The sequence below is a fragment of the Trachinotus anak genome, unplaced genomic scaffold, assembly GCF_046630095.1.
Source record: "Trachinotus anak isolate AG129_WGS33_773 ecotype Australia unplaced genomic scaffold, CSIRO_AGI_Tana_v1 ptg000008l, whole genome shotgun sequence".
NCBI classification, from domain to species: Eukaryota; Metazoa; Chordata; class Actinopteri; order Carangiformes; family Carangidae; genus Trachinotus; species Trachinotus anak.
In genome coordinates, this window is record NW_027273859.1 from 15,341,915 (window position 1) to 15,355,258 (window position 13,344).

General features: G+C 42.1%; 2 protein-coding genes across 5 annotated transcripts in view; both read right to left on the reverse strand.

The window, feature by feature from the left end:
* Positions 1–964, reverse strand: part of ank1a (ankyrin 1, erythrocytic a) — a 97,588-nt gene extending 96,624 nt beyond the window's left edge. Inside the window, exon 1 of the mRNA XM_071482971.1 lies at positions 722–964. The gene's annotated coding sequence lies outside the window, so the exon portion shown is untranslated. The remainder of the gene's footprint in view (positions 1–721) is intronic.
* A 2,773-nt stretch (positions 965–3,737) lies between these two features.
* ebf2 (EBF transcription factor 2) overlaps positions 3,738–13,344 on the reverse strand; it is a 29,824-nt gene continuing 20,217 nt past the window's right edge. For 2 of the 4 annotated variants that reach the window (XM_071482978.1, XM_071482976.1), the window contains exons 7-15: positions 10,209–10,290; positions 8,609–8,750; positions 7,515–7,645; positions 7,167–7,293; positions 6,963–7,051; positions 6,787–6,852; positions 6,015–6,189; positions 5,735–5,917; positions 5,263–5,619 (exon numbers count right to left, since the gene is read on the reverse strand). In XM_071482978.1, coding sequence (XP_071339079.1) covers positions 5,393–5,619; positions 5,735–5,917; positions 6,015–6,189; positions 6,787–6,852; positions 6,963–7,051; positions 7,167–7,293; positions 7,515–7,645; positions 8,609–8,750; positions 10,209–10,290 — 1,222 coding nt within the window. In that variant the 3' untranslated portion in view covers positions 5,263–5,392. Of the gene's footprint in view, positions 5,620–5,734; positions 5,918–6,014; positions 6,190–6,786; positions 6,853–6,962; positions 7,052–7,166; positions 7,294–7,514; positions 7,646–8,608; positions 8,751–10,208; positions 10,291–13,344 lie in introns of all 4 variants that reach the window. The other 2 variants (XM_071482980.1, XM_071482979.1) reach the window with 2 other exon arrangements.

Consider the following 13,344-nt stretch of genomic DNA (forward strand, 5'->3'; position numbering starts at 1 on the left):
AAATCTAAAACAGACAGGGCTGACAGGTACCACACAGGCTGATGTGAGGTAATGGTGTCAGGTTTATGGTTATAGAATTAATAGCAGTCCATCTCAAAAGGTGGGTATTTGCCTCACTGATGTGATCTTTTTTAACTATAAGGATGCTTTTAATGGGGCTTTGACCAAAAAATTAATAGTACTCCATCTATTTCTCACGACAAGAACACAGTACCTGGGTTTCTCTCTCAAGTGGATGCCCATGGAAAGACAGTGAAACAGACTTCTCCACTTTGAGACAGAAATAAGGACTTTTCCTGCTGTCCAGACTATTCTACAAAAACTGAGTTCAAATCTTGTTTTTTCTCACAGCAGCTGAAAATCTGGCACAGAACAGATTTTTTTTAGACTCGAGCAATTGCCCCAGGAATATTTATTTGATATATATGTGCATACTGCACTGGCATCAAAACTTGTTACTTGTTTAAAAAGTGAAGGAAACTAGTTGGGTGATCTTCCCAAAACATGAGACGTGACTCAAACTGGGCGTGGTCGCTGTTTACCCCCGGGCCCGATACAAGTAATGAAACTATCGACCAAAACGACTATGAAACACAAAATAAAAGTATACTCTTTGTTGATGAGGCGAACATTTCACAATGTGCTTTGCTAGCAGAGACAGACAGGACAGAAGGTAATACCATTAATGAACGGCGGAGAGCTAGTTGGGTAACTAACTTACCTCTGAATAATGTGTTTCTTACGGGGCCACTCGGGCCACGGTTGATGGATGGCCTTACAGAAGCCGGGTCAATTAGCCAGGCTGGATTTCCCTGCATGTCGGCTGCAGACAGCACTGGGAGAGCTCCCACCTCTGTCATGCGGCGTGGCTGTAATTAATCACCAGCGTGGGGCCTTCTCACCTCACACCGCCGTGCGCACTAACAGCCAATACGTACGTTTGGCCCAATTTACATCCCCGCTCCTCTAATCTGGCTAATTGTCAATATAATACCCAGAGGAGGAGTAGATCGTGATGTACAAACTCTTCCTCACCGACAAAAAAAAAAAAAAAAAAAAAATCGGTTATATGCGCAGTTTACAGAGACAAACTTGATGTTTTCAAATGTGCAAACAAGGGAGGCCAAGGAAATATAATAGAAAGTGGAACCATTAGAGACGATATGTAACCTTTATTATTGGGTGCCACAGACTGCCTTTACTTAATGTTTATGTTGACACAATAGGCCACAGTTAACTAATGCCCCCACCACCAAACACTAAAACAGGAAGTTGGTCACTCCAAATTTCATTGGCATAAGAAATTGTAATTGTGTATAATGCTTTCTATCGCTTTTAATGCTTTGTTTAAAGTCAGTGTTTGCACATGCATACAGCAGTAAACACCCCTATGTAAAAAAGTTTTTTTTTAAGAAAGTACTTATTTGATTGATCTAAATCTACATAAATATAATAACTCATACATTTAACATTATACAGTGTGTCAGGTTCGATACAGTGTTCAGATCAGAAACAGGATCTGAGCATTATAGAAGGAACATATCATGACATTTATAATAATTCTCTTGTAGAAAGAGAAGCTGTCACTGTGCAGTTTTCTCTCTCTCTCTCTCTCTGTCTCTCTCTCGCTCTCTCTCATACACACACACAAACACACACATACACGCACACTAACACCCAGGTACACAAAGCACAGATTGAGAGGCAGGGACAGAGACATCACTCTGTGTTCACAGAACAAACTCCGGTGGTCTGGACAAAAGCAGCAGGCTGACAGATGAGGTTTGTGTCTGGGGGCAGGGGAGCTATGTGTTGCTGCTGCTGTGCTTGTGTATGTGTGTTGTTGGTTATGCATATGTGCATGCATGCATGTCTGAGTATGTGTGTGTGCACCTATATGTGAATGTGCATGTGTGTGTTTACATGTGTGTGTATATGTGTGTATGTTGCTGGGGGGCGGGGGGGGGGATCTCATGGGGCAGCTCTGTGTCTGTCCCATCTGCCACCCCACTCTACTGACACCCAAGGGAATGGCAGAAGGGGTGGGGGATTCATTTAGGAAAAAGGAATCGGGGTCCAGTGGTCTAATGGGCAACAATGCAGGTTTTAGTGACCGGCCAGAGGCAAAGGACACTGGCTGGGTGTGTGGAAACCAATCTATTTGACAAAACAGTGGGCCACCCCTGTCAAGCTCTGCCTCAGTCTGCCTAATAAGGTACACCCCTGAAAATTATGCCTCAAATGAGAAGGGGGTGCACTGTATTTTACACACACACGTTCAGATGTACGGCTAATGTCAGCCTAATGCATGTCCATGCTGTGGCCGGAGGGCTAATTGGGTATATAAACACAAACACATCCCTTGAGAGGCGAGAGGGGAAGGGTGTATTTTGTGCTATATGCTCCTCCTATTGTAAGGAAGACAATGCTGGAACTTAAACATGGGGAGTCATCAGTACTTTAGCTGTATCGATAATGAAAGATGACATGGTTTTTGCTCTCATATGCCCTGCAGCTAGATGCTCTTTTGAAGCTGTGCGCGCAGTGTGATGTGGAACGACTTGGTGGCAGGTGGCATCTCATCCTGTCTTTATCCAAACTGTGATCATGAAGACAGTAAATGGCGCCGCTGCAGCCACTACACCAACAACAAAACAGTCATGTGGAAGAGGAGCATATGGCTCCTGCACCACTGGGCAGAAGGAGCGCTCAGCAAGATGAATGCTGAGGTGCCGGCAACAAAGCTGACTTTAACTTGTCAAATTAACAGCATATCAAAAGAGAGAGGGAGGGATGAGGAGGAAGAGGCAACAGCCTGAGCTATTTTGACAAGTGCTACTTGATGATGACAAAGACAGCACAGAGAGAAGCTGTGACTTGCTGTCGAGGTCAGATCACAGACAGACACTGTCACATGTTTGAAGTCCACATGTCTTTAACTGCCACTGAGCAGAGTTACACTGTTTGTCCATAAATGCATCATACAAACACACATAGAAATGCATCCACTGGGTGCTACGCTGCCCGCTGTCTGCTTTGAGCGCTATGTTAATGAAACAGTTGCTGTTTCCTGGCATAACATTAATTACCCGATCAAAATAGAGTGGGTAATTAACTGCCCTTCTTTACCAGTGCTAATTACATTAGCGGAGAAGGGTCATTTCAGGGGAGCAAAGAAGAGGTGAGAAAGAAAGACGAGATGAAGCAGTACCAAACAAAGACTGAAAAACAAGGCAGTGGTGAGGCTCATGCCTACGTGTGTGTGCGCGCGTGTGTGTTTGTGTGTGTGTGTTTTAAGCGAGAGAAAGAGACAGAGAGGAGGAGGCCACATTGGAGGGAGACTCGTGTTTCTCACTCTGGGCCCCCAGAGGCTTGGTCCTTGGAGAGAAGCAGGCTTATTGGAGAGGAGAGAGATGGGGGGAGGAGGGTGTTGTTGTTTATCTTGACATGCTCTACTCAGTCTTTAACGCTCGCATCACAATTAAGATGCTGCGGCTCATCAGCTATGTATACAAAAAGTGTAGCAAACTGCACGAGCACACAGGTGATGGGCAAAGACAAAAATAGATCCAGCAGAACTTTGAAATGTGGAGACTTATAGGAAAATCTGCATGTCCTGGATATTAGATAATACAGAGTGTGTAAAAATACTTCTGTTGTGATTCCGTTCTGCACACAAGACAAGTCAAAATTTAATCCATGGTAAGAACTAAAACAAGTTAAATCAGCATCAGTGGTTTCTTTTTCTCATTTGTTTTATTTGGAGCACAAAATATAATTACACCTTGAGATATACAAATCACATTTGCACCATTTTTTGTTGCGTTTCAAAGAAAGATGGCTTCAAAAAACATAATATTAAACTGCTAATAATTTTTAAATAAATAAAATTAACCAAACTCTAAACAAAACAAATTTGCAAACGTCACATACTCTTTGTGTTCTTTGTTTTCATGTCCTGAGAATGAAGTTTGTGTTGTGATGACAAAAATCTATGAAAAAGACCAGCATGGTATGAGTTAATGAACACCTAATACGCCCTGTTCTTTTCTACTGAGCAGTTGTGCCTTCATTTACTCTACTGCATAGTGACTAGAGACCTGTACTGGGTTGAGACATTTAAAATGATGCTGTAATTGTAGTCATATACATTTAAATTTGCAGTGTGGAATTAAATAATATCAGGGCATTGGTGTGACAAAGCATGCATTATAAGTGAAATTAAAAAGGATAAGGCTAACTAACATTTTTCCTTTACACAAGGACAATAACCTTCTTTAACTGTGGGATTTTGTTATGCAAGAACCTGCAAACAGGGGATGTTTTAATCCAAATCACTGAGTTTATCTTCTCCACCAAAAAAAATCCATTCCCTCAGATCATTTAGCAAATTCATAGGCAATTGTTGAGATAACTTCATTTCAGTCACAGTTGGAAAAGGACCACTTTATAAAAACACATTTATATTATTCCCTAAACTAACTATAATAAGTTAAATTGCTTGTTCTTAAATAAATCAATATATGAATTCCTTTAGTAATAACCCTTGAGACAAAGAGTTCTCCCTTGTAAAACCGTAGAGATCAGAACAAAAAATAAAGGGTCTATTTTTCTGGAATGTAAATTGTCTTCAAAAAGTCTACTACAAAAAAACCTCTCGCTAACACACAGACAGTGTACACACATGCCATTGAAGGTGTCCATACACAGACAGAATAGCACCCTGCTTTTTAGAGCTGCAACATTATATCAGAGTTGTCCGTCATCCAGCAGCGCTCTCACAACGCGTCCTGTGCATCTCCGGCCAAGGTTTGGGCAGGTGTTGGAAGAATTGAATACTGCATGTGAGCAGGCCAGACGTCAATACGGATGCTTTTGAAGCTTGAGGTGAAATTAGGACCAGTTTTCCTGTTTCCTTTCAAAATGCAGTTGCTTCATTACACACACAGCGGTAATATGGTCCAGTCTGGTGCTGTTAGCTAAGGAGCATGGTCTGTCTGTAGTTGTGGGTGGAGTAATCTCCTCTGCCTCTGGAGTAGATGGCTGGTCTTTGGACATTTTCATACCCCGTCCCGTTCATCCACGTAGATGAAAAGGGGACTAAGTAATGGCAGGGGGCTCAGGGAGGAAAGTTATACTTGGTCACTAGTGAACAATTTTCCATTGTCCCTGTCCTCTCAGTGCCAAAAGAGGGGCTAAGTGAAGCAGTGGTCTGGGGTAGATTGGGGTGGGTGCTTTGCTACATCGGGGGTACAACCAGGCCCGTCATCGCTGGAGAGAAAAAAATATACAAAATCTATGATTCTAATCAATCAGGTCTTGCATTAATGTACATCCAGCAACTGTTCTCTGTCTTGGTCAGTCATAGCTTTCGAGTGGTTAGTATGAGGGGTTAGACTGCATTCGTAAGTTCAGACAGGGGGGTCAGATAGTGAGTTGGGTGGCTACCTCTGAAGCTGTTCCCCCCTGAGGCAGGGCAGGCAGGGGAGGGAGAGCCCTGGGGCCTGAGGACAGGAGCAAAAGCACTCTTCTGTTTAGCAGCAGACGGGAAGGAGGAGAAAGGCAAGAGAGACGATGAGGAGCTGGAGCTTCCTGGTATAGTGGGGCTGGAGGGCATTACTGTGGAACAGAGAGCAGCAGTCAGTGTCAAGTCTGAAAATCACAATGGGATCAGTAGAGTCAGGTAAATTAACAAACACATTTATAGACATTAAGAGAGTACATAAAGTCTTACTATAGGGAGAGCCTGTGGGGGAGGCACTGCTGAAACCAGGAGAACCAGGAACTCCTAGGCTGGTCATGGGAACTGTCCCATAGCCTCCGGTCATCCCACCGCTGCCACCGTAGCTTGACTGCTGAGGAGTGGAGGCTGATGGGTAACCCCTAGGAGACAAACTGCTGGAGTTTCGAATGTAACCTGGATGGAAAATGAAAATGCTGGGTCAGATCTGAGCTTCATTTGTGGCAAAAAAAGAAGAAGAAGCAGAGAATAGCATTTGTCTCTTTCCGCTCACCTTGGCTGCTCTGTCCTGGATCCCCGATGCTAACGCCTAACTGAGAGGGGTAGGAGCCCAGACCCATGACACTGCCATGGGCTGGTGAGCTTGGCAGCGCCTGCAGCTGACTGTGAGGACGGGGAACACTGTAGAGTGCCTCGGCAATGTCAGCTGCACGTTTCAACAGCATGTCCTACAGGAGATCAAATGCAACGGTCAACAATGGTTCAACAAACCATAATGCTGTTTTGTTAGATGGCTCTGCTGTCAGTTGTCCAACTCATGCTGGTGCATTAAAGTATTTGTCATAAAATGCCAACATCTGAGCGCAGGGAGTCAGCTGCCAAACATTCATTTGGCCGCCACAAACTACCAGCGCGGTACAATGTTTGTTTACAATGTTTGCATACTGTTTATCTTATGGGCCTTTTTCTGACAGCATAGGCAGCTGAGTCAAACCTCTGATACTGAAGCTTTTACTGCAAAGCTTTTCAAAACAATCTCTTCTCAGAACTGTATTTTCATTTGATAGAAATTTTACAAAAAAATAAAGCCATCTAATATATTCATTCTGGTGGATTAACTATCTCAAACAGATTTCAAATCACTGTAATTTAATTTATTTTCATACAGTACTGGATTAACTGGAAAACTATTGATTGATCCACTATAGTCTTTTAAATATCTACAACCTCTATGTGTCATTTTTGATGAAGAATTAAGATGGAGATGTAGAATATGTCATGTCTCTAAGTATTTTGGACATTATACCAAACATGGTTCTGTTTACCTGATTACTATGTGGATTTCCATACAGGGCCTCCACAAGATCTGCTGCTCTTTTCAGGAGGATCTCCTACAAAGAACAGAATTTATTACATTAATATCTTAATAAGAGTGTAGCGTGGACAGTTTCTTGAAAATAATCATGAGCATAGTAAGATTATTAATTTAGAAGTCTCTCACCTTAGCTAGTTTCTCTGGATCACCAGGATGTCGAGGGATGACCTTCTGAAGACGCTGGAAGCCATAGTCTATAGTTGGTTCATTAAGAGCTAAGAAACATAAAGCACATCAAACCTCAGTCAATGTTCATCAAAACTTCATATTTAAAATTCCTCAGTCTGTGGATAAAATAGGCAAAAAGCGCACAGTGCGTTGTCTTAATACCTGTGTAGATGAAGCGTCCAGGAGCTCCCTTGCAGAACTGTTTAGATTTATAAGACAGTGTGACCTCCACAACCCCAGGGATGTGTCGAGGGGGTGTCTGGACACGGATAGCATGTGGTGTGATCAGCTGAGGATACAGCACAGAAATTGTGTCACAAAACAGCAACAAACAATTCCTCCCCATGCCGTGTAAATATTTAGGCTAACAGAATACTGTGGAAAGATTAATTTATGTAGACTGCCCATAAATCATCTAAATAATGAGACAAGCCATATGCTATATATATATCATTTCAAACTGTGCTTTAGACTGTATCATTAGTGAGATGTTTTGAAGACAATTCCTACCTCACTCCACACCAGCATGCTGCCAAACACCACCTGCAGCCCGTCAAAGAAGTTCTCCCCAATGACGATGACCATGGCCCCGCCGGTGGTCCAGCCCTCACTGGGACTGATGGCTTTGATACACGGGGTTGCTGGATAGGAGAGCAAAGCAAGATTTACTGTGAGGGTTTCAAAAACAGAACAGACAAGTATCGGGAAAAAAAGAGAGGATAGAACGTGTGCGTAATGGGTGTCTCTGGAGGGGCTCTCTTTAGTTTGAAGAAGTCCTGAGGCAATGTTCAAAGCAAATTCATATCCTTTAGTAAAAGTACAACAGTGTTAAAATAAATTAAATCTTAATTGAATAAAAATATGAAAGTATTATCAACAAAATGTACTTAGTTCTTTAAGGTATCACACCTTAAAGAACTGGCAGGACAAAAATGGCCCCTATGAGTACTGTGTTATCATTTATATTATATTATGTTGTAACCAGCCAGTATGGATTTATTCTGAACAACATCATAGTTAATTCCATAACAGTTCATTATATGTATTGTATGTTAAATATTTATCATCAAAGTAACTATAGCTGTCGTTAAGAAATGTAATGGGTTTTTTTGGGGGTTTTTTTTAAGTATAGCGTTTCAAGAACCAGTAAGTACCATAAAATGGAATTTAAAATGGAAAGTAGTACAAGTATCTCTGAATTGTACATAAGTACATTACTTGGGTAAATGTACTTAGTTACTTTCCATCACAGAACGGGTAAATGTAATGTGTGTTTTTTGGTTTTGGAGATAAATATGACTTATTGACCAAGAGCTGGTTAAATTATATTATGTTTTTAAATTGATTTAAGATCAGGTGTTATGTTTTATGTGAAGAAGTATTTAATTAATGCATTAATTAGCTCAGTTAATGACCTCAGTAGCATCACTGGTAATGTTTGATATATCATGGTGATTATAAACGGACATTAGGCAACCTGCCATTGGATTGCTATGGATGACTCTGTACTATGTTTCTGAGTGTGAATAATGAAGCAGACATGTAAGGAAATAAAAAAGATAAATGGGGTGTGACACTGTAGCGTTGCAGTGTCAGTGTCTTACCATATTCCATAGTATTCTCGACAGACTCGCCTGGCTCCAGTCTGCGGGCTCTCCGACCATGTTTTGAGTTGTTGTGGACGAACATGTTGTCAGACACTGCTAGGACGTGGCCGTCTACACTCACAGTGCTGGACAAGACCACCTGATAGAGAGGACAAGAGCCAGGAGGAAGATACATGAGTGTAGATGCACGACTTGGACAGCATGCTGTGAGTCACAGTCTCCAGTTACAGCAGCAAAATCCCTGAGCAACAATTTGTTTCGGCATACAGGTGATGGTAATATTTCTCAATATGTAATGTGACATCTCTGGGATCTCCATAATATGTCTGCATTCTGGCGATGACGCTGCTCATATACCCCTCCACTCCTCCATCAGGTCTCCATATGGCCTCTCCGCTGCCTCTTGCCTAACTTTTTGATTCATACAGCATGCAGCAGGCTCATCGTTGTCTCCTCCTGATTCTTCAATGACACCAAACATATGGACGAAATCTCCCATTTTAGCCGGCTGTTAAAATAGTGGATGATATATAGTGGCCCTAATTTGATTTTCTGGCCACAGCATGTGTGTGTCCCTTCCCACATCTGCCTTGCGTGGCTGACACACATATAATTAATGAGAGGATACTTGTAGGTTTTTCTCTTTGGATATTTATGAGTGTCGATGTGATACTATTTCTGAAACTGATAATGAGTTTGGGTGTGTGTTTATGAACATGTTTTTGAGAATTACAGGGAATGGGTCAGTGAGAAAAAGTCATTTTTAATTAAATAGTAAACCATAAATATTTTATGTATCTTCAGAAAATCAGACGGCAAAGATAAACGCTTGCACTCAGTTCAAAATAAACACCTGGCAGTAATTTTACAGGTGAAAGAACATGAGAAAGAAAAGGAGAGAAAGCATATGTGCTATAGGTGGAGGAAAGGAGGGGGAACCTAAAGGAAAATAACTGTAAATTATCGATCAAGCAGCAGTATCCTGTCCAGCTCTGATCACCTTTTAACCCACAGATGAGAGTCCTGCGTGCTCATAACTTCTCAGCATGCGTCACATAGCAGGAGTTAAAGCAAACATGGTTGAAGACTGGGGGAGCTCGAAGAGGAGGAAAGGACAGAGGGTTTGCTGGGAGAAGGAGAATGCCAGACAGGGGCCGCTGGTGCTGAAAGACGGCAGAGGAAGTGAGGCGGGAGTGTCCCTCGTGACCACTTCCTGGGTCACGGAGCATGACCTCCTCCATCTGGAGCCAATCACTCAATTTTTGACAACTTCCTGAAACACCTCAACCTATTTCCTGCACCCCAGCACTCAAATGGCCAAGTCTCCCACATATCTAACTTCTTTCGTTTGTCTTTCCATCTCTCTGACTTCTTATTGATTTTTAACTTTCACCTCTAACTCTCCCGACTATGTCTTCCATTGGAAAAACTTTTCCAGAGCTTCACTATATGAGAACATAAACTCAACTTAGAACACACTGGACAAGAAATTAATTATTTAATCATTCTGTTAGGATGGAGTGGCACCCACCTTCCCTCTTTCCGCTCACACACAAGAACACATGCATTTTTTTTTTTTTTTTTCAATTTTTCATACCTGAAATCTCCTCATATCCCTCGGGTTTCCTGCTGTCTTCAGACAATTCTGGTTACATTTCAGGAAAAACTTCAAGAAAAACCTGCAAAGGTAAATAAGAGGACACATGTTTGTACATCAGCAACTAAGAAATCACATGAAAGAACCATGTATATGATTATTTGCAACCCTGCAACACACTTACAGTCAAAGGAGACAGTCATTATTTTTCAGAGACAGGCATGGTGCAGGCACACGAGTGTGTGTGTGTGTGTGTGTGTGTGTGTGTGTGTGTGTGGGTGTGTGTGTGTGTGTGTGTGTGTGTGTGTTTGTGCATATCTATATGATTACAGCTCTGACATCAATCCCAGCTGTTTAGCTTAGTATTAAAGTCAATGTTATTATACTTTAAATCAAGTGATGAGAATCTGAAGCACAGTCCAGTGAAAAGTGCTGCTGTGTTTCAAAGTAAACTGGAGACAGTGATGTATGCCAGAGGACTCAGGGGACCATGGTATCCCGCAATGCTGTGTTTGAACCCCCACATGGGAATGGAGAGGGAAACGAAGTAGAGACAACTACAGAGAAAGTGAAATGAGGAGGTGGAAAGAGGAAGGTAGTGATAGAGGCACAGGATTTGGTATGGACATGAATTGTGTTTTCAAGTATATGTGTCTCATTACGTATGTGAGCTTACTTTTGAGTGTGATAGAATGTGGAGACAGAGAGAGAGTGAGGGGTGCTGATAGCCCCTGCTACACCAAAGAAAACCTGAGAGAAAGGTGGAATAAATAGGAGCGAGGGAGACTATGGAGAGAGACTCCAAATCCCAGGTGTACACAGTTCGGCAACACAGCCCGCTGCCATGGCAACGAAGCTCTGCCGCAATCCCAAAGTCCCCATGCTGAGAGGCAAAGACAGCGATGGGAAAGAGAAGGCAACAACAAGAAACACATTCCATCACTGAAATACAGCGAGAAGGGAGGAGAGAGACTTGGCAAGGTGAGATGCAGGAAAGTATATCAAGAGTGCAGGTGCAGACGAGGGTGAGAAGAACCACACAAATCTCATGGAGAAGAGAATTTAGACAATGTATGTTAAAGCAACAGAAAAGACAAATGAGCTTGGAAATGATGCAGGGTTGTGATATAATTATGGCAACTGGCAAATGTATAGACCTCAAACCAGATGTCCACTTCACTTCACAGTGAAAAACACGTCCATTAATGTTCTAATTAAACAAACAACAACAGTGCAGAAGAAAAATGCTGCAAAGGGAGGCCGTGGTTTTGGGCTACATACATGGGTAGCTCCAATCCCACCCACACTGTGCTCTCTGCAAATATAAGTCATCTTAATGGAGAGCGGTTGTTTGGAGAGGAACTTCATATTGGCCCCACATCCCTGAACCCTCCCATCGAATACTAATCTCTCCCTCATTCTGTCAGCTTTTATTCGCTATTCTTCCATCACTTGCTCCAGCTTCCTCCCTTGCGAACAGGACCTGGCTTGCAACTAGCTCTCAGTTCCAACAGTGTGTCCAATATTTCTTGATTTGAGCTATTTCGTCTGAGGACAATCAATATTGTTGTTGGCAGAGGGTGATTATAATTTATCACGAGAGCTCGGACCTCCAACCTCAAAGCTGCACTAGACCTCAGATCGGGGTGGAAACATGTAAAAGGGCACATCTGCGCCTCTCCCACTTCCTCCTTCCATTTCTTTTTCAATTCGATGTCTGACTCTGTCAGCCTTCTTTATATCTCCCCACTAGAGACAATGACAGAAGCTTCGCTCTATTTAAAATCCCTATATTTGGTGCATCACGGTAGGAAAGTTATACTGTTTGTTGGCTCTGAAAAGAGACCACAATCAAAAGTGTTGTATTTCATTTTACTGCCTCCTTTGAGGGTCATACAATATGTACATTATATCCTGGGCAATGATTCTTACAATATGGCTCATTATGTCTATAGCAGTCATATATAAGAGGGTAATTCACAACAGCATGGGAACCATATTTTTGATTTAATAACCATGTACATGGTCTGGCTGTGGTTTGGTAACACTAGTTTCCTTGCCACTTCCATTTTTGACTATTTAAAACTCATCTAACCAGCAGTCATCACTCATTTTACTGACTGACATGATAAATCTGTACAGCGGTGATGCCTCAGATAGTGAAATCACAACCCTAATTGAGAGGTTGTCTACATCCATCTCAGGCTTTGTGCACTTTCTGAGGGTTCTTGACCTTGTTTGTTGACTTCTTCTCATCATTCCCTGTTTGTATGACACCAGATGCCTAACATACACAAACACACACACACGCACACACACACACACACACACACACACACACACACACACACACACACACACACAGAAACACGCATTCACATGCATGCATGCACACTCTAATACATTGACACCCCCACCTTTGCCCCCCTCCCAAAAACCCATTGAGTCAACTTTTCACCCCCCTCAGTTCGGACGCACACAGCTGCAAATGCTGAAATTAAAGCGAGACATTGACGCATATATTAGCATGCATTAGCCGCTTCCCCCTGCCCACTTAACATGCAAATCTCCCAGCCCCGTCGCCTCGCACCTTCTGCCACACATTCATTTGCTGAATTATAATTAGACTAATCTTGCATAATTAATAAGAAGTCGAGGACCCTCTGTTTTTTATCCCCTCCTCTATTGTGGTTGCAGAAGTTTAATATTGCTGTTGTTTGTTTTTGTTTTGGTAATGTAATACACCCACACACCTCCCCATCCACAGGGAAGAGATGAGCAGAGCATGCAAAGAATTGGAGGTGATCTTCATGTCACGGGGAAATTGCAAAGAAAGGGCATTTTCAAAGAACTCCACTAGCTTTAGCGTGTTTATATCTAATGTGTGTCTTGTTCTGTGCATTTACAGAATATACTGTTCTATAATGTAGGTGTAAAATGGTGCTTCTGTTTGATTAAAACACTGTCAAGTGAGTAACATAATGTAATAAAGCTAATGGGAAACATGATTCAACTTTTAAGCCGTCATACATGTCTGTGATAATGATTATTTTTGTCTTTAATTGCAAACAAGTAAATTTTGTCAAGCTGGAGAATAAGCACAAGTGGCATTGATTTCTAACAAATGTGACACCAA